At 31.4% G+C, this 20925-nt stretch overlaps 1 protein-coding gene across 5 annotated transcripts; it reads right to left on the minus strand.

Annotated features, from left to right (window-relative positions):
- Positions 1-1581: 1581 nt before the first annotated feature.
- LOC143059594 (uncharacterized) lies at positions 1582-13293 on the minus strand. Of its 5 annotated transcripts, none has more exons than XM_076233108.1 (6): positions 13193-13293; positions 7937-8077; positions 6632-7284; positions 5635-5724; positions 4648-4950; positions 1582-2631 (listed from the first exon to the last, which is right to left on the minus strand). In XM_076233108.1, exons 2-6 carry the CDS (start codon positions 8053-8055, stop codon positions 1799-1801), a joined length of 1998 nt encoding a protein of 665 aa, XP_076089223.1. In that variant the 5' UTR covers positions 8056-8077; positions 13193-13293; the 3' UTR covers positions 1582-1798. The 5 variants fall into 5 exon arrangements, with proteins under 5 accessions (XP_076089223.1, XP_076089225.1, XP_076089224.1 ...); XM_076233110.1 differs by lacking the exon at positions 13193-13293 and adding an exon at positions 11577-13167; XM_076233109.1 differs by lacking the exon at positions 13193-13293 and adding an exon at positions 10669-11499.
- Between the last annotated feature and the right edge of the window lie 7632 nt (positions 13294-20925).

Raw genomic sequence — 20925 nt, forward strand, 5'->3', positions numbered from 1 at the left:
GTCAACCAACTCGTGATGGCGTCCGTAAAATTTACGAAGGGATGATTTCAACTTCACCATTTGGAACTCTTGGTTTAATAGCTTCCTTGTGAGCAGCAAACCTCTATCAAGAAAATCATGATAGGAAATGCAAGCACGGGAATATCGTATCAATTGGGAGATATATACCCCGTATGCAGATGCTGCTGGAATGTTGCTACTTAGAAATGGAAAGTTCACAATTGGAAAGCTGAAATCATCTCTTTTGTCGTAAAGTTTTGTTTTCAACCGACCCTCATTGTCAATTTCTAGATGTAAGTCAAGATATGAAGCCGACTTAACTGTATCTGTAGTATCCTTTATCTCTAGTTCGATTGGATAGATGCGTTCCACATAGTCACCAAATTTTGAATTGTTTAGTGAAAGAACATCATCTATATAGCGGAAAGTAGAGTTAAAGGATATTGCTAACTTCTTATCTTTCTTCCTAAGAAGTTCCTGCATGAAGTCAGCCTCATAATAATAAAGAAACAAGTCGGCGAGTAAAGGGGCACAGTTTGTTCCCATTGGAATGCCGACAGTCTGTTGAAAAACACGTCCTCCGAACGTAACAAATATGTTGTCAATCAAGAAATCAAGCATCTTGATAATATCAGTTTCAGAGAATTTTTTGTTTGAATCAGAGTGATTCTTTACAAAGTAGGATTTATCCCTCCCTAAGACAAGATACTTGTATCTACGTTGGCCATTCTTTTTTATGAAGCAAAGTAATATCAACTCTTTCAATTTGTCTTTTAGTTTGGAATGTGGAATACTTGTGTACAGGGTAGAAAAGTCAAATGTTTTAATACTGTTACAAGATGAAAGAGAGTTAGATTGTATGTACTCTAAAAGATCTTTTGAATTTTTAAGTATCCACATCTGATTCACGCCACCTCTAGAATAGGCAGTTTCACAATAACTTTGAAGCCCGTCTTTGATTGCTGATAAAATAGATGTTAATAATTTAGAAAGAGGTTTCGTGGAGCACTTGGAAGACCCAGCAATATACCGTTGTTTGTAAGGACACTTATGTAGTTTAGGTATCCAATACAGTGATGGAAGATCCAGTTCTTCATCTTTGGTTGAAATTCCAAAGGAACATAGAACAGACCTATGATTATCCAGGATTTCCTCTTTGGTAAGTGTCGTGAGGGTATATGTTGAGTTACCAAGTGAATTGTCAATACCTAATTCGTTTATCTAGCAGTTGATGTAGTGACTTTTACACACAAAAACGATGTTATTTGGGGATTAAGTGTGGCATTTTAATATACTGATTTGCTTTAAAATAAGAAAAGAAATAAGTTCAAATGAAGTGGATATAAGTAATTATTAGCAAAGGTTTTGTATAATTGGCTCATTCTGGAATAATCACCATATTGTGTTACCAAATTATTTACCATCAAAAGTATTTTTGTGATTTTTCTTTTCAATACGGTGTTGGAATAACTAAAGCAAATTCTATGAATATTGCAAATAAGAAAAATACGTTTGATTTATACGACCACGGATGGTCGGAACATATAAATTAAAGGGTCGATAGAAATGATTCTACATGTATGGTATTTCGAAGCAAACTTGTTTACCCTTATGTGTTTAAACAAACATTTATAGATTACAAAAAAAGACAAATATAAACAAATAATAATAAGGTATTTGATAAAGGAAATTTTTGTCTTATGAGATTATTTACAAGTTATACGAATGGTTTCATATCAACATCAAAATGTATAATTTGCTTCTCATTCTGGAATAATTAACACTTTGTAATGCCTAATTATCTAGCATCAACTATGGACACTTTACCGGTTTTATTACAGACAAGAAGTAAGTTATCATGTTCGGCAAAATGAATTCCTCTTGGAAGTGTCAATCCACTTGACCTATTCAGAATTTCTCTGTATTTTTTCCCGCCACTTAAGACTAGTAAGACAGCATGCGCACTCAAACAAGAAACAAAGGCATTTCCATTTCCATCACTCGTGACACCTAGCAAACATGAATGATTGTCATCAGAAAACTGCCATTGAACTTTTCCATTCAAATCACAACAGTATAAAATAGATTCGGCCGTGTAAAATAACTTTCCATTGTTGACTGTGATGTAACGCACACTATCGGAAAAAATTGGTACGACGTTGCTTTTCTGAAATTCGTTTTGACTATCGCGATCTATAACTTGGACATCAATTTTATTACCATTTTTGAAAGCAGCATAAAGCTTGTTATCATAAAATGAGACACCATAGCAATAACCGCTTGTTTGTATTGTCCTGGATACTTCCTTTGTTGTCAAACTTATAATTTTAATGTCCCAGTCCCATTCCGAAGATACTGCTACGGTTTCGTTGTCAATCTCTGTCACATATCGTGGTTTTTCGGACAGAGGTATATAAGTGGTAGCATCAATGGTTGTATCATATATAAGTAATCCTTTACTATCCGTGAACACCATTTTCGTGCTGAGAATGGTGCAATCTGAAAGGTCCAGATATCCGTCATCTTGAGATTTCAAATCGAATTTTCTGTTGAGACTTACGGACAGAAACAAGTTATATCCCTCAGCTCTTTGTGCATATTTGACAAGTTCTTCCTGTGATGGTGGATTTTCTAAAATAAAGATATTAATAAAAACATGATAAAATCAAATCTTTTAAAAGAGGGGCGAAATATACCAGATGGACAATCAAACTTATAAATCGAAAACAAACTGACAACGCCATGGCTAAAAATGAAAAAGACAAACAGACAAACAATAGTCTACATGACACAACATAGAAAACTAAAGAATAAGCAACATGAACCCCACCAAAAACTAGTGGTGATCTCAGGTGCTCCGGAATGTTAAGCAGATCCTGCTCCATATGTGGCACCTGTCGTGTTGTTGCTCATTTTAACATACAAAATCGAACTTAATAAATTATCCACAGGAGCATTCCGGTATATCTCAATACAGTATTTATAAAATATTTCAAAATAGATGTCATTTTTGTTATTTGCATACTATGTGTGATGTTACTTTGACGTAATAACATATGGGATGTTGATATATTAGAAGCAACGATCCTGAAGTTACCGTGAACGAATCATTTAGGATAAGCTGATATAAAGAATTGGAAGGTTACTTTAAAGATGATTTCAAAATCAATTCCGGAATATTTTTTTTCTGCAAAAGTATGTTATAAAAACTAACAGTACCGGTAGGACAGAGACACAGTTCAAAACTATCATGACTTTCATTGTTGACAGTCTATATTTTTGAAGGTACGTGTAAGTTGTACGACAGGAGACATTTTTTTCGATTCGAGTCTGGCGCAAATATAAAATTTCAGTTTTGGTATCTATGATGAGTTTATTTACCACCACCGGGTAGATGCCACTGCTAGTTGGTTTTTTCTTCCTCGAGTGTTTCACCAGCCCAGCAGTCAGCACTTCCGTGTTGACATGGATCATTATTGATATGGCCATTATTATGAATTAACTGTTTGCAAATCTTTTTGAATTTTTGAAATACTAAGGCTTTTCTACCTCAGGACTAGATTACCGTAGCTGTATTTGGCAATTTTATTTAGGAATTTGTGGTCTTCAACGCTCTACGACTTCGTGCTTTCTTTGGCCTTCAACATTTTTTTATTCCAGCGTCACTGATGAATCTTTTGTAGACGAAACGCGCGTCTGCCGCAAATATAAAATTTCAAGCCTGGTATTACCAACGGTATTTCAAATGATCGGGCGGAGCTTATGTTTTAATTTGCATAAGGACAGTCTATATAAAGATGTGTGATGTTAGATTGATTGCCATTATAATTATTATTGATTTCTAATCACCTATCATTGTCACCGAATGTATATACAAAAGAACTAGTGTATACTATGGGACAAATACCTGGACACTTCATTCATGCGTTAATCCCCAAACTCCTGTCTATAGATGGACTGGTCTTTAAAAAGCGAACTGATTATAACCCACCAAGTCAAGTGAAATAAATCAAGTAATATCTATGATGAGTTTATTTACCCTGTAGACGCACCTAGTTTTGTTCCGTTCAAGGTTCATGCGACTTCCTCAGTTAATTTTTGTCATCTTGATTTGTATCTCTCAAAAAGATTTATGATAACTAAACATTGGGGTATATTGTTAATTTAATTCATATGATAGTAAATACAAATTAAGTAGAGTAGAAAAAATCTGGTTTGCTCTTAAAAAAAATTTCAATCAGAATTTGGAAACGACACAAGGTTAGATATGTCAATTATATTATTTTAACTGTTATTACAAAACAATTACAACTATAGAAGGAAGGAAATGTAACCGGTATATAAACTAAGATCTTTAGCTAATACCATAAACATACAAATAATCGAACAAACAAACAATCAAACAAACGGACAATAAGACAAATAGATCTGAACACACTAACAAAAATCAAAACACAATACTTAAAACTAAGGTTTAGAAACCCTTACCGAAAAATTAGGAAAAATTTAACAGTGCTCATGAAAGGATCAATAGTTCCTTCTCTTATATTACCACTCATGGGCGCTCAGGAACTAAAAACAAATATGTTATACCTCGGTTCTGAAGTTATAGGTCGTAAAAAAATATGTAGTATAAAATACATGTACCTAGAGTTATTCTATCGGCAAAACCAATAATGACGGTGTCAATTGTTGAATTTGGAAATTGATTCTCCTCTTCAGGTATCAAAACTTTGACTAATAATTTGAGCATTTTCTCCATAAAATGGTCTTTAGATTGGAGTGTTTGAGCCTTGACTTTCATGATCAATACTATACGATTCGGTTGAATATCTTCAATTTCAGTCTGAAACAAGTTTTCACTGGAATTCACTCTTAAAAACTTTTCAGCAACTTCATTTTCCTTAACCTCTCCCGTTACTATTAAATTCATCATTTCCACTTTTGACCCTGAAAAGGGTAGATAAAATAATGTATTTATTTCATGAGACAATAACATTTCAATCACTAATGGTTGCAATTATGGCATGTTATCTATGTCTTGTTTGAATTGATATTTCTCGCATTACAATACACGGAATATGATACAAAAATAGATTCGAAAACTGCCTTAATTCAAATGCTTTAATCGGCGTCATGAGACAATAGTACGCCATTTCTATTGCCTTTTCGTTTGGTCATTGATGTTTTCTAATGTTACGACGATGTACATTTCATTCATGGTATCAACCATAAATGAATCCTTCAATATACAAAACACTCGCACTGTTTCTAATTCAAAATTTTGTTTTGTCAATTTTAAATTCATTCTGAAGCTTAAGCAAAGTTTTTAAATGTAGGATGTTAAAGTTTGATGGCGGAGCAGGACACACAATGTCATACTACTATGTGCCACATAATAGTTCAACGAATCGCGGATTTTTTCATTTAACACAGAGAAACAGGTTTAACACTTCATGAATATTTGATATTGTTTGGAACAACTATCGTAATGCAATTTGATTAAGGCTTGTTAATAATTATAATGAAAATAAACAATTGAAACGGTGGATTGATCATATTCTAGTGATTATTTTTTAATTTTTTAAAAGAAAGTATGAGGAATAAATTAAGAAAAAGAACTGTCTAACTTGCCTTCTTTTATGAGACGATCTATAAACTTTCTACCAGATCTTCCGATGTAAAGATTAATAGAGGTATCATTGCTTCTGCATGTTCTGCCCACTGAAAAAAATGGAGTACTTAGTGTATATTCGACGAGCCTAATTTTAGAAGATTTAGGAATATAATGATATTTGTGAATATTTTTTCTTTTCATTTGATAAAAACTCTAATTAAAGTATATAAAAAAACATGTACTTCATTTAGCATTCGCGGTTTAAATTTGCACTTAACGTAAAACTCCATGAACATGTGTGTCGAACAAATAATAATGAATACACGGTAGATTAAAGTGATAGAACAGCATGAATGTTGCACATCACAGACCTATGCCAGCAATGGCCATTAAATAAAAAAATCAGAGTATAAGAATAAGACATTTAATTGGAGATACTCTGTTTGTAAATATTTTTACATTGTTTCAAGCAGAAAATCAGCATCTTATCAATATTCAATTGTAATCGCCTGAATACTTTACATCAAAATACTTGTTAGGTTAAGCTCTGCCGGTGAAGTGTCCAATCAAACACCACTGTCTTAGGTTATTTGGGATCCCGCTAAAATGTTTAGTCCCGCCATACTTGTATGTTTGTAACTTTTCCCAGTCAGGAAGCTGTTATTCAGTGATTGTCGTTTGTTGGTGTGTTCCATATTTGTTTCTCGTTAATTTTTGTACATAAAAGAGGCCGTTAGTTTTATCGTTTGAATTGCTTTACATTTGTAATTTCTGTACCATTTATAGCTGACTATGCGGTATGGGCTTTGCTCATTGTTGAAGGTCGTACGGTGAACTATAGTTGTTAATTTCTGTGTCATTTGGGCTCTTGTGGAGGGTTGCCACATAGGCAATAATACCACGTCTTCCTTTTTTTATAAATATGAAATACAGATAGAAGCACCAAAAATTTTAAGGATAATCATGATATAGTATCAAATTCCATTAATGAATTCAATATTTGTATTACCTTACCTTGCATGTTTTCAATTTGACGAGCTTTTTCAATACAGGTTTCTATGTAGCTTTCATCGAACTTGTTACTTTCTATATTTGAAATCTTACACAGATATGTTTCGTCTGCTTGTTTATGCAAAAAAATATCGATTCGCTTCGCCACATCTTTGAATTCTTTGAACCAAGCGGCGAATTCTTCTCCCAATATTTCAACACGAGGTCTTGAATAGAACAATTTGCTTCTCAAATAGATTCTTTGCAAATCATCACCTACTGATAAGTCGGAGTTTTCCGGAAATGTTTGCCACCCACAACGAGGTTTCGGAAGGTATTGCCATACTATTTTGTAAATAAAATCAACGTCGCATTCATTGTACCCATTAGACACAAGGCTTTCAACCATGTTATTTTCTCTTTCTGTAAATGTGTTCCGAATAGAACTGTTTTGTAACAAATGAAACAGCTCAGTTGGATTAATGATATCGTGTACGAGATCTCGCGTGATTTTTGGAAAAATATCCATAACAACCACCGACTCTTTGGCATATCTTTCACCATTCGTTTGATCTGATATTATCAAATTATTCTGTAATTGAGTGGCGAGAATATCTGGTTCTGACTCTTCATGACGGAAAAAACAGTTGTCATAATATTTACAGGTGCCTGGTCCCCTGTAATTAAAGTGAACATTTGCTATGTATTTCTATGCATTTGAACATCCCTAACTATTAAATGTTTGATTAAAGCGTTCTTGGGAATGCAAACGCAATGAGGTGTTTCACTCATTTGCAAATAAATACATGTAACAAATTATTACGAAACAGCTAATAATTAGTCCTTTGGCAATGTTAAACATATCCCAAATGAAGCGATCTGAAACTTTTGCATACCTTCCGTTTTTTAATAAAATTCTTATAATTTACCTAAAATTAATCAAATTATTGTCACAACATGCAGTGCATTTCCCTTTTTATCATTTATTAGTTTAAACCTTAAATATTATTTTTGGCGTCATTCAAATCGAATGTTTACCTTTTTTAATATATGTAGTTATCCGACAATATCATCAAATACTCCTGCTATGTTTTGGAAGAGTATTAATCAATTATAGCCGTTTGAATAACACGACAGGTGACACATATACCACATATAGAGCATATCTGCTGACCCTTCAGATTTTGGTTTGGTTCGTGATGTTAGTCTTTAGTTTTCTATGCTTTGTTTTGAATACCGTTGTATGTTTGTCTGTCTCCTTCGTTTAGCCCTGGCATTGTCAGTTTATTTTCGTAGATCCTTCTACCTACATTCCAAATGTTTACTTACCTATAATTTCTACATTTAGATCTTTGCGAAGAATCAATTTTTTGGTGAACGAATTTACATCGATCCCCATTTTTACATCCATTCCTTGTGTTGAAGTACACGCATATTGTTTGGCTCATTCTACACTACAGGGAGATAACTCTGTAAAAATCAGATACACGTTTTAATCAAGTTGCATTGTTAAGGAAATATAAAGCTATTTCTACATCCATTCCTTGTGTTGAAGTACACGCATATTGGTTGGCTCATTCTATACTAAATGTGGTTCCTCACACTACAGGGAGATAACTCTGCAAAAATCTGCTAAACGTTTTCATCACATTGTCTTGTGAATGAAATATTAAGCTTCTCAATGATCAAAATTCGTGTTTATCAAATTGCTATATATCCAATGAAAATTTTCCGAGTAGTGTTTGGTTCAAGTTTTTGAAATTTATATATTTTTGTCAAAGTGTCAAAGTAAATAATTTGTAAAACTTTTCTGCAAATTAAACGAGCCAAATTAATTTTAGTCAAGGTATTTAGTACCACATGAAGCTGTCTTAGAAAAAAGAAATGTGAACTTAGAGCAATTGTGCGCTCATAATAAGTTTTGTTTTTACGTTGATTTAAATTTTAGTCATTTTGTTATTTAGATACGAACACGTTAGATTTTATGTGTGCATGCATTTTGTCAATTATTTTAGGTACCGGCTGACGTTTTGCTTAGTATTTTTATTATAAATAAGTCTAAATTAGATATATATATAAGTTGCATAGACATTTCAACTTGATCTGAAAAATCCGAAAAGTAATGTTTGTCAGGTTAAACGAAATATATAATACCACATATGATTGCAGGAGATAGCTTTTTTACGTATTTCTAGAAATTATTAGAGAGCGTGGTTAAAATTAGTTTTTTTCATTATCTCATCCTCGTCCAGTATCGTCTCAACCTGTGAAATCATAAGAGAACAAAAAACATATTTGTAAGATTCAATACGTTACATTCAATGTGTTATATACCTTAGACTTTCATGTTTATCCACTATAACTAGTACGTGCATTAAGTCACACGATATAGAACATGGATTAATCAAATTCTGCAATTTGTTGATTGTCCTTGATTGTTTCGATCAGATAACAGATGAGTGAAATCATTTGTGTAAAAATGAATTGTCAACGAGATAAAAAAAAAATAAAACAAACCAGATAAACGTTATTAGTACTTTAGAAAATATGAACTTCCTGGTTGAGTTTTATCGGTAATTAAACTTTGTTTGTAATTTTCTATCTCGTGAAAGAAAGGTTCGTGTTGCTTAGTCTCTATTTTCCTGTGATGTGATTTGTGTACTATTGTTTGTCTGTTTGTCTTTTTCTTTTTAACCAGTTAACCAGTTTACCAGTTTATCTTCTATTTATAATTTTGGATTTGCCGCTGATATCATTTGTCCCATTTTTTTTTTCGATTTTTGTAATAAAACGAAATATAAGAGGGAAAACTGCGGAGAATAACGTGTAATAATCAATTATGCATTTCCCTTGTTTTTTTCCCATTATCTCATTGATTTGTTTATTATAATATACAAGTTAATTATGAACTGAACGATTTAATCTTTTTGCTAAAGATCAACTGATGGTACAAGTTTACTTAAGTCATTGTACAAATTTTCTTGTGTACTTTCAAATATGTTATGAATTTAAACTTTTGTAACTTGATAACAAATCATTTTTCATCAGTAATGTTCAAAACCCCAATTGTGTTCATACTAACATACAGATCCCTTGTTATCTTCCAAAATTACATAACGATTAATACGAATAAGTATGTATTAATTACAGAAATAGTTATCATGGTTACAGTTGGTTGCAATTGTAAGTATAATCAATCAATATTATTTTCTGGATATATTTATAAACTATTTCAAATGTTCAAATTCAAGGTTGGTCCATGAAGAAAGGTACTGGAATTCTAACAGTGGTCCACTCAGAAAATAACTGGAGATCCAACAGTGATCCTTTGAAAAAAAGTTCTGGAAATTAAACAGTGGTTCTTTGAAAAAAATTGGTGGTCCATCAAGAAAAGTGCTGGGAATCAAACAATAGTCCATAAAGAAAACAACTGGAAATCCAACATATGAAACTAACAGTGGTTCATTATGAAAAGTACTAGAAATCCAACAGAAGTTTAACAAAAAAGCATTGGAAATCTAACAGTGGCCCATCAAGAAAAAACAACTGGAAATCAAATTGGGGTCCCTCAAGAAAGGTTCTGGATATGTAACAGTGGTCCATCAAGAACAGTACTGTCAATCCAACAGTGGTAACGAAAGGTTCTGGATATTCAACAGGGGTCCGTGAAGAAAAATATTTTAATCCAACAGTAGTCAAGATATATATATCAGTGGTCCATCAATAAAACAACTGGAATCATACATTGAACACTGCCCTAAGAACTCTTATGGTGAACACTAAAATAAAATTGAGAATGGAAATGGAGAATGTGTCAAAGAGACAACAACCGGACTGTCTAGTTGAAGTTCATTTCAAATTGATAAAAAATAAAAAGAAAAAAAATAGAAAAGATGATTAACGTGATGCAAAATCATAATTTTGGAAAAAGATAGTTTATGTTGTACATAAATAGAAATGCAATCTCCTTTTTTTGCAATTGACAAAAAAGATAAATTTTTCAATGATGTTAGGTCCGTTCTGTCTATTTAGCCTCAAACATTTCTATGTACTACACGTACCTGACAGTCAAATAATTAGGTGCGAGCTTTCCTGGTGAGGATAAATCCAAAAAACGATCAATCCCCTGGAGGCACTATATTTATAAATTGTTATTTTATCGCGGGGGTCGATACTACTCCTATTGTAAGTCCCAGCAGTCAGTCAGTCGACACTGGGTGTACGTATCACATACTATTCTGAATTTCTTTGTTGGTAAATAAATTATTACGAAACATATATGTCAGCTCCTACAGAAAATTAGACCTTTGAAGAAATTCGCAAATCGTTTACGTCTTTTGCAGTTATAAAGCAATTATCTGTTCTATGCATTTACACTTTCCTGAATTATAGTCTTAATGTTTGAGCTTTACTAGCTAAGGCACATCCATAACTTTAAAGTGCTTCATACGCACAGAACCTATATAAAATATGTCTATTTTTTTACTGTCAATACTTCAAATGAATAATATTATACATTTTGCAGGAGGAAGTTTAAAATGAGATTGGTTTACTTCCCTGATGTGTCATCCTTGAGGATTTAATCTTTTACAATTGTAAAATAACCAAGTAGCGTTTTATAAACACTCATTTATACAGGGTATTTATTACAAGTAGTGTTCGTAAACAATGACGTTTGCTTTTTTCTCAATGAATTAGGTTGTTTTGTATGATAATAAAGACAAATGGCAATCGTCAGTTGCACTATATTTCATCTTTCACATTTTTAACATAAGTTGAACAGCAATGATTACATCGATATTAAAGAAGTTAAACAATCTTGAACTGAAATTTCTTCTATGAACATACTACGACATAAAAATTATTAAAAAACATAATACACTTATCATACTTATGGTAAAATAAAATATCGCAATGAACATATACGTATTTTTCTCCTGTTGATGGATGTGAAATATGTTTCCCATACCAATATCTTAACTCATAGGTATATAAACTATTTGGACCAAGCATTATTAACTTCCATCTTCTTGAAATCAAATTTGGACCTCCTAAAGCTAAAACAGAGTAATTATAGTATCACTATTTCAATGTAAAAGATCAATTATGTTCGTTTACTCTAATGATTTTGTTATGTGAAATTAAAAACATCTAGGGTTAAGCATTGATATTTTAAGTCAGTGGAGCATTATTTTTAGTTAATAAACATTTTAAGCTGATCATATTGCTAGGTTATGGAACTCCTTTTTGAGATATTTGACTCTCTCTAAAAAAAACAGCTGCAAAAGGCTAACTTTGACATTTACCTTATATTGAGCTTTGGCATTATTTGGGTCTCAAATCGTTCGCAAAACAATTCAAATCTGCCTTTATGTTGATAATAGCATTTTTATAAGCTATCGGAGTGGAATATGAAAAGGAAAGTGTGTGATATAGGGCAAACTAACAAATATTCCTAAACCTGAACTGACTACATTACGATTTAAACCAACTTTAAAAAAACAAATGCTCAAATGACATGATGTAAATATCTATAGTTATAATGATATACTACACTCCACCATTATGACCAATAATTCACAACCACATCCATATACTTATAAATAAACCTATGATAAAGAACAATACAGAACAAATACAGTAACGTACTATACGACATAGTGTAGAATTGAATATCTGTTAAACAATTGATTTGGTTTTTTTTAAAGATGTGAAAAATATAACTTGTGCACACAAAACATGTTTTACATGGGCAGTGTTTGGTATAAATTGTCTTTTGTCATTTTCACAAACCGCCATGTAATTTGTAATATCATCTTATTAGTTAGCATGAATTTAGATCTTTTTCTTTGTTATTTATCCCATTGTAAGAAATTACTCATGCTTTTAATCATTAGGAATGTATCTAGCTGTCTTAACCGGTGTTTGTGAAAAAAATCAAGTGGCACAAAACAACTTCCGATATAAACAATAAATAAACTAGATTTTTTTATGCTTGTTTCCATTTCGTAAGGATGTTATTAATTCAAAAGAACACGTTCAAGAAATTAAGCAAACTAAAAGTTTTCTTTTCAGTATGGCTTTAGAAAAAGCATTTGTGTGTATTTCCTATAGGGTCTCATGTTAAACGCAGTCTTATGCTGGCGGCCATCTTGGATGAACGTTCGCCTACGAAGCTACAACACTTGTTCAGCATCTCATTGGGAACAGTCATACCATGTTTAGTTTCATTATATTCAGTAGTTCTCCAGAAGAAGTTCAAAATGTTAAAGATTAACGACGATGATGACGGACGACTGAGGACTAGTAAGAAGAAAGCCTACATGACCTTTTAGGTCACATGAGATAAACAATATGTGTGGAGTGTTTATTTGTGATACTCGCTAAGCAGACGTATGTACCACGGTTTATTAGGCCAGTTCGTAGTTTGTTAATAAAATAAACCTTATTTGTTCCGTGGGTGACAAAACGACACATAATAACTCTCTATGAATCAATCCAAAATCCGATGAAAGATTGAAAACCTGAAAGTGTTTATATTGTAAATGGATATTTTGTCTCAAAATAACATAGCATAGGTCTTACCTCATCGTAGAATTAATTTAAATCCTTTATGTGTGTTTTAATTGCATATAATTTTACTGTTGTATATGAGGTGTTTACATCCCGTTACAATATCGTTTCCGTCCTCGTATGATTCAACAATGTATGACATAGTTAAATTGCATACACCTACTTAAGGTTTAATAAAATAAACAAAAATTATTGACACTTGAACATATTTTTTTTAAATGTTTTCAAAATACTAAGATCTTTTTCTATATCGACGCAGTAAGTGTATTTTTGTGTTTTTTATGTTGTCAAGACATGTTTTCATCAGTTATTTTTTTATGTATTGTATAACTTAAAAACACTTATTCATATTACTTTTAGTTCCTTGTATCTTAATTATTGTGACCAAAACCCATATATCTGTGAGGTGTGCATACCTGTCAACTGACCCATATTCTGCGGGTGTGACCCGATATTTTCATAATTCTGAGGGATCACCCGGAACACCCGCCGGGTCATTGAAATAACCCGGGAATTCCGAAAATGACCCGATTTCACCCGTATTTCTTAGCCTTGAGATTGATTTTATAAGTAATATTCCTTTGAAATACCGGCAAATTCGTAATTCTTCCATGAACAGGAAGTTCATCTAGCTATGTAAACTTTCTAATTAAGTGACCCATTAAGTGCATGGCTTCACTTGACAGCTTTGGTGTCAAACACACTGTTAATTAACACCAATTACCTTAGGTTTAGGTCGTAAATAAATTGCACCATCGGTTACAAACTGAACTAGAGTTACTTACCCTTATTTGTCACCATTCAAAATTATTCCTTATATTTACGTTTTATGGGTGAAAAAGATTAAATCATTCAAAATATAAAATTCAAATACATATTGAAAAATAACTATTCATTATTTTTATACCTTTATACAATTTTTTAAAAAAAGTTGAAAATTATTTTTTACATTTGTACTTCCTTTAACTGTTTTACTATATTTTATCATAGTCTAATTTCCTTGTTCAATAAAAATATTATGGTTTAAGGCTACATAGTGAATAATCTCAAACATTTAAGGATTACATTGAATTCTAGTGTTTGATGATTGTATTATTATTTCTCAAAAAGTAAAGCACATAAGACTGAGTTACACAAATTTATAAAAATCTTTAAAAGTGCAATGAAATAAGATTTAATAAGATTTAAAATGACTTAACAAAGTGAACATGCATTGATATTTTGGTATCTTTGATATACATTATAAGAAAATGTACCATAAATACTGAAATTCAGCTCGAAAAAGTTCGTACGCGTTATGACCTGAGATTTGATTCTTAAATGCAGATCATGACCTGCATTTTCATCGTCACAGGTTGACAGGTATGGGTGTGTCTGTGAGAGGTTCAACAGTTATCAAAGGTATATAATTTGATATACGCCAGACGAGTGTTTTGTCTACATAAAACTCATCAGTGACTCTCAGATCAAAATAGTTAGAAAACCAAACGAGTGCAAAGTTGACGTATAAATTAAATGAATGACAAATCTGTTATACTTATTTTGTTAATTGGTTGTCAATATAATAGAAATTTATGCGACTGTTATACAAGTGAGATGCTCCACAAGCTATAAAACCATGAAACCCTTGCAGCGGTTTGATTATTTAGTATGTTTGATAGTTTACCTTTTAGTTTGAAAACGAACTTTACAAACTGCATAAATGTTTGAAAAGATGATCGTGGTTAGTGTAAACCAACTAATTTTCGTGAGCGATTTTTTTTTCGCGAGTTAAAATGGACGCAAACATAATTTATTGCAAATTTGTAAAACTTGGATGTAACTTATTTTCTTCAAATTACATCAAATGAATTGTAAATTCGCGAAATTAAATCGCCACGATTTAGATAGAAAGAACAAACAAGAGCTAAATGTTAAATAACGTATCCAAAAAAATGAATATTTTTTTGTTCTTTTGACCCAATTTGTGATAAAGGCCAAAATGAAAAACATCAGCATTAAAAAAAAAAGAATAGACTAACAAAGACAGCTTCAACACAATAATTGACAAATTAAATTGACCTATAATAGATTAACTAAAACAAAACACCCAACTCAGAGGAAATTCTTAACGGAATGTCCTTTATTATATGATTATATCCGAAACTCAAACACATCTTACAAATGAAAAACAACTGTCATATTCCTGACATGGTATAGGCATTTCCATATGTAGAAAATGGATTAGATTGAACTCGATTTTAAAGCTATCTCAACCTCTCACTGTATGACAGTTGCATACAATTCCACCATATTGATAACGATGAATAAGTAAGACAAACAGACATATAGGTGTAACATCTAAACTGGAGTTCAGCAGTCAACATTGTAATATAATCTTTAAAACATTTAAACAAATAGCTGTTTTAACAAAAGAAATCGTAAAGGCAAAGTACTTTAGCAAAAATGAATGACAATTACTCAAAATTGACCATAACAAAATAACACAATGTCGGGATGCATAAGTACCAAACCACGTCATAACTATATAATCAAAAATGAACAAACAGTAATTCAAATGTCAGCACATGTAGTTAGTGATTACGATAATAGATAATCATCTGCATCTATAGATATATTTACACTGATTTTTATAATAGGTAATGTGGTAATAAAATATAATCGTCTGCATCATAGGAACGTTGAACATTTTCATGACGAAAGGGAATATTATATAATAAAATGACTTTTCATGCTAACGTTTAATCAGAAATATTTTTATTACCTCCCTTATCATGCTGTTTGAATATAGAAAAATAAAACAAACTATTAATTAGAAACTGTTTTTCTACATACATTTCTCAAATTATATTGACTTATTATTCTTGTTTGAAAAGAAATATGTAATAAACTCATCATAGATACCAGGACTAAATTTTGTATGTACGCCAGACGCGCGTTTCGTCTAGAAAAAGACTCATCAGTGACAATAATGTATGATTTCTAATAAGCTGATTATCCAATAGAGGTCATACTGTGGAGACATTTATTTTCGTGGGTACCAGTTTTCGTGGATTGATGAAAGGTTGTATTTTCATGGATATTTAATTTCGTAGTTTCAGTTGGACAGCAAACGCCTGAATCTGACAGATAAAGGTCAATTTGTCGACACAAAAAGGACTCGTATGTAAAATGTTTACGCCCACAAAGAGTGCCACCTATAATTTTTTCACCGGCATCTTTGAGAACGATGTCCCGTTCTGTAGTAAATTAAAACATAAAATTAACTAAAACATAGAAAAGTAAGTGTAAAAAACAAATTGAAAGATATATTTGACGATGACTGGTTATACATGATACGCTGGCAATGTGCGCAATGTCCTTTAATCCAAGATTAAAAATTAGTTTTCCTACATCAAAATGGCGAATTTCAATGTTTACATTTTTTCATCTATTTATAATCCGACACAATTTCGTATCCAATCATTTATTAGCAATTTTATTATTGATTCTTGAAGATCATCCAATTACATTTACCGTTAGAAAGTGGCTACACGTTACCAGTCATCGTCACAAAGTAGCCATGTGCTTTGTGGGGATACCTTGGGAATGTTGTGTATTCAAAAGTTACAGTAAAAATCAATGTTATCTTCATTATATTTCCATGCATACACAATTCATAACAGCAAATCCATTCTTAATAGACCCCATAAGGTAAACGGACATATTTAACTGTCTGCTTGAGCAAAAATTCGTGTAAATAAGCCCGATGGGTCGTTTTGAACTCAAGCACAAGCAGACAAACACGTGGTAGATTGTTTATGTTTGACAGTTTGTTTACCTGAATTGCACGTTGATGTTACTATATACTTACCAATAACCTTTATCGTGTTATACTTTAAAGAGTTATATAATACATCTTACCCAAGAAATACGTCAAGGTAGGTGAAGGGACTTCCTTTACTTGGTCCTTCACTAATGAGGGTGTAATTTGCATTTGATATATTACATATGACTTGTACATGATATACATGTAAATTTTATGTACACAAAGAACAATAAAGTAAATGAACATACATGGATTTAATTCCCACCCTAGATATACATGTTGACTCTCATAACAGGTTGGAACAAATAGAGCAGATAGCAGACAATAATGTAATGCTAAAATGCTGATTGGTGGGGTCAAATTATCAACATCATTTTTTCTAGTATACAGCAGCTCCTCTAAGGATTAGTAAGGGCATACTTTACATAAGGTCCAGTGGCTAAGTCCTGTCTTTTTTGCCTCTGATATTTACTTATTTATATTATAATTTCTAATATTCTCTTGTGCATGTAGTAAGGCAAAAGCTATTTTTACTCTTAGTTTCCTCATTTGCCTGAAAACAATGAAATGTATTGATTGTTGATGTATGTAAAGTGACTTGTAATTTAACTGTCACTGCTAACAGAGACTTGGACTCTGGTGATATTTAGATAAGTTTCTTATCACATTGGCAACTATACCATAAATGTCAGTTACCCCTTAATAAGTTTTTAAGAACAGAATTTAATGATAATATAATAATAAGTTAAGCACAAGTGCCAAATTTAATTGGCTTTATATTCAAGAAGGTATTGAAAAGTGTTGCAATTTAAAATAAATGATTTGAACTCAGAAAACTATCACTATATCGAGTCCAGATATTGTTTAATTAAGACTTTGAGAATATTTGCCTGTTAATAGAAGATATAATTGTTATATGCCCTTTTTTCTAATATACATGTATGTGTGGCTCTGATCTGGCTGTGGTTCTAAGAATGGAGTTGGTTTATATCTCCATATTTATCTGATTTATATTTAACATCATTGTTCAATTATAAAAATCATTGTAATACATTACTTTGCTCTTCATGTGCCCTTTAATTGGAATAAAATATCTTGTCTTATACCACATTTCTTTATTTTAGTACTGACAGGTAAACTTTAAAAAGCATTTAAAGTGAGTGAATTGTTGACAAGCTTAGTCAATGATTGTAAATCCAGATAATATCATGATTTTTTTTTTTATATAAAAGTAAATATTGTGATTAAACTGGTAATCTCAATTAAAAGAACTGACATTCTGCTTTGATACTATGAGATTATTTCTGATATCAGAATAATAAATTTCTTACTGTTGTCCTTTTTTCAAAAAATATCTGAACATACAGTACTACCTGTGAAATTATCTTATTCATGGTGGCCATAAAAATTATGTCCACCATGGTGGCCCTATATGTCCATCATTATACTCCCTGTCGCTTAATTAATACACAAGGTATTAATTAAAAATTAGTCAAGGATAAAGGGAAATCTTGACTGCATTGAAGTGGTAAAATTATATAACTTACAGGTCATGTGTCTCAGGTAAAATATACATGTATGTGTTTGTGAAATTTAATTACTGTGATTATGACAAGAAAATTTCAAAAATAAAATGAAATAATGTAACTAGTTGAATAAAGACCTGATATTGTTTTTTTAATTTAACTCATGACTATTTGTTTTTACATTATACCTTTTTAATCAATTTAAGTTATTTTTTACGTGTACTTTATGGTAAGTGAAGAATTAATGAATATCATCTTATAATATAATGCAAACTTTCCCAATGCCTGCCTTTTTCTATGGAAAAGATGTTTCTCAAATTAATTTTCTTAAATCAAAATGATTTATACTTAAATCATAGTAGATAGACTTATCTGCATTCAATACTGTTTTACAAATGTTAAAGATTGTCTTTAGAACTTATTCTAATCTAAATAAAATTTAGGCAATTCCTTATTTCTCTATTGAATAAATATATTCAAAATATTCATTAATTCAACAAAATTTGATAATATTTGTATTGTCATAAACATATGGTATTTAGTTATGACAAAAAAACAAACAAACAAAAAAAAACAATTATAGTGCAAAGAATTAACAATTCTTTAAGAAATTAAAACACATGGATTTTGTTTAGGTTTCTGCCCTCAGTTCTAATAATGACTATTTTATAAGGAAGGCAATATTTTTAACATATTCATGTAATAAAGGTTTAGCATTTCTTTATTTTTTTGTTCTTGGGTAAGAGACATTATTATGAGAAGGTGAATAATTTTTAAATAGATTATCTCAAGTTGTTTTGTTAATTTTACAATTAAGGAAGGAGCGGTCTTCATTGTCCAGCAAGTGGCAAAGTTTACATATTCTATCTTTTTAGGAATTTTATATTGTCCACTATTTTCTATTTCTAAATTATGACCACTAACTCTCCATGCTCTCTATGTGACACATTTGAGTATACAGTTTTTACCAAAATTTTTATTCTTAAATCTATTTTCAAAAATGTTCTTATATTTTTCTTTAAATTGATTTTTCATCGAGGGTTTTAAAGTTTTAATTCATTCAAGACCCTGAAATTGTTAACTTTATCTAAAAGGCCTGGGTTTAGGGAAATATTTGCAAATGTATACCAAAAATATGTATCATACCAGTCCAGCACTTCCAACAATATAAATGTACACAGAAAAAAAAAGATTTAATTAATAGACCATAAACGTGTAGCTATTTATAAAGTGTATTTTGTCAAATTTTGGCTTTTAACTGACAGATATTAGCCAAACTGAAGATGTCATATTTAATAAATTCAGATTTGTTTCAAAAAGGCAAAGCAAGACAGTTTTTTTCTTTAAATATTTTTTTGGAAAATAAGTCTCTTCAACATGTCCATTATTTAAACCCCTGATTTCAAATTTATAAAAAAAGATAGATAAAAATTGTTTTTTCCTATTACAACCATATAATGACATTTGTAGTTTTCCTGAATGATAATAGATGTTATAAAAATTTATTATAAGAGGATTGATATTGTCTGATCATTTTATTTTGTTAAGAAACAGGCTTGCTAAAAATTACTTCCTTCATGGTTTCTTAAAAAATATCATTTGCTTGATTATTAGTTATTATTAATGATAATTCATTTAAAAATTGAATGCTCTTTTTTGTAAATTTATTGGGGTGTAAAAGCGTTGACCAAAGTACATTTGTATGAAGCGCGGAAGCGCTTCATACTAAAAATGTGCACACAGTCAACGCTATTACAACCCTATAAAGTTACAAAAAAAGCATTCAATACTTATAATTACATTTTTACCTATAGGATCATGAAACACGCCTTTTATCAAGTTTTTATTTCATTTACCTGTGCACTTTATTGTGGGACCTCGTGTCATCATGAATGAATAGTTTTATTGTGTGATACAACTGCTTAAGGAATAACACATGATGTACAGTTAGCCAATCAGAATAACGTATTATAGTGAAACATACATTGTTATGCGTTTACTTTTCTTCATTGGTTTGAGGTATAGGGGGAGGGTTGAGATCTCACAAACATGTTTAACCCCGCCGCATTTTTGCGCCTGTCCCAAGTCAGGAGCCTCTGGCCTTTGTTAGTCTTGTATTATTTTAATTTTAGTTTCTTGTGTACAATTTGGAAATTAGTATGGCGTTCATTATCACTGGACTAGTATATATTTGTTTAGGGGCCAGCTGAAGGACGCCTCCGGGTGCGGGAATTTCTCGCTACATTGAAGACCTGTTGGTGACCCTCTGCTGTTGTTTTTTATTTGGTCGGGTTGTTTTCTCTTTGACACATTCACCATTTCTATTCTCAATTTTATTTTTTACAGAGTTTGTCTTTATTGCCGTGTGGAGGCAGTAGAGTGCCTCCCCGTGCTTCAGGTTTATGCTCTTA

The sequence above is a fragment of the Mytilus galloprovincialis genome, chromosome 14, assembly GCF_965363235.1.
Source record: "Mytilus galloprovincialis chromosome 14, xbMytGall1.hap1.1, whole genome shotgun sequence".
Classification (NCBI taxonomy): domain Eukaryota; kingdom Metazoa; phylum Mollusca; class Bivalvia; order Mytilida; family Mytilidae; genus Mytilus; species Mytilus galloprovincialis.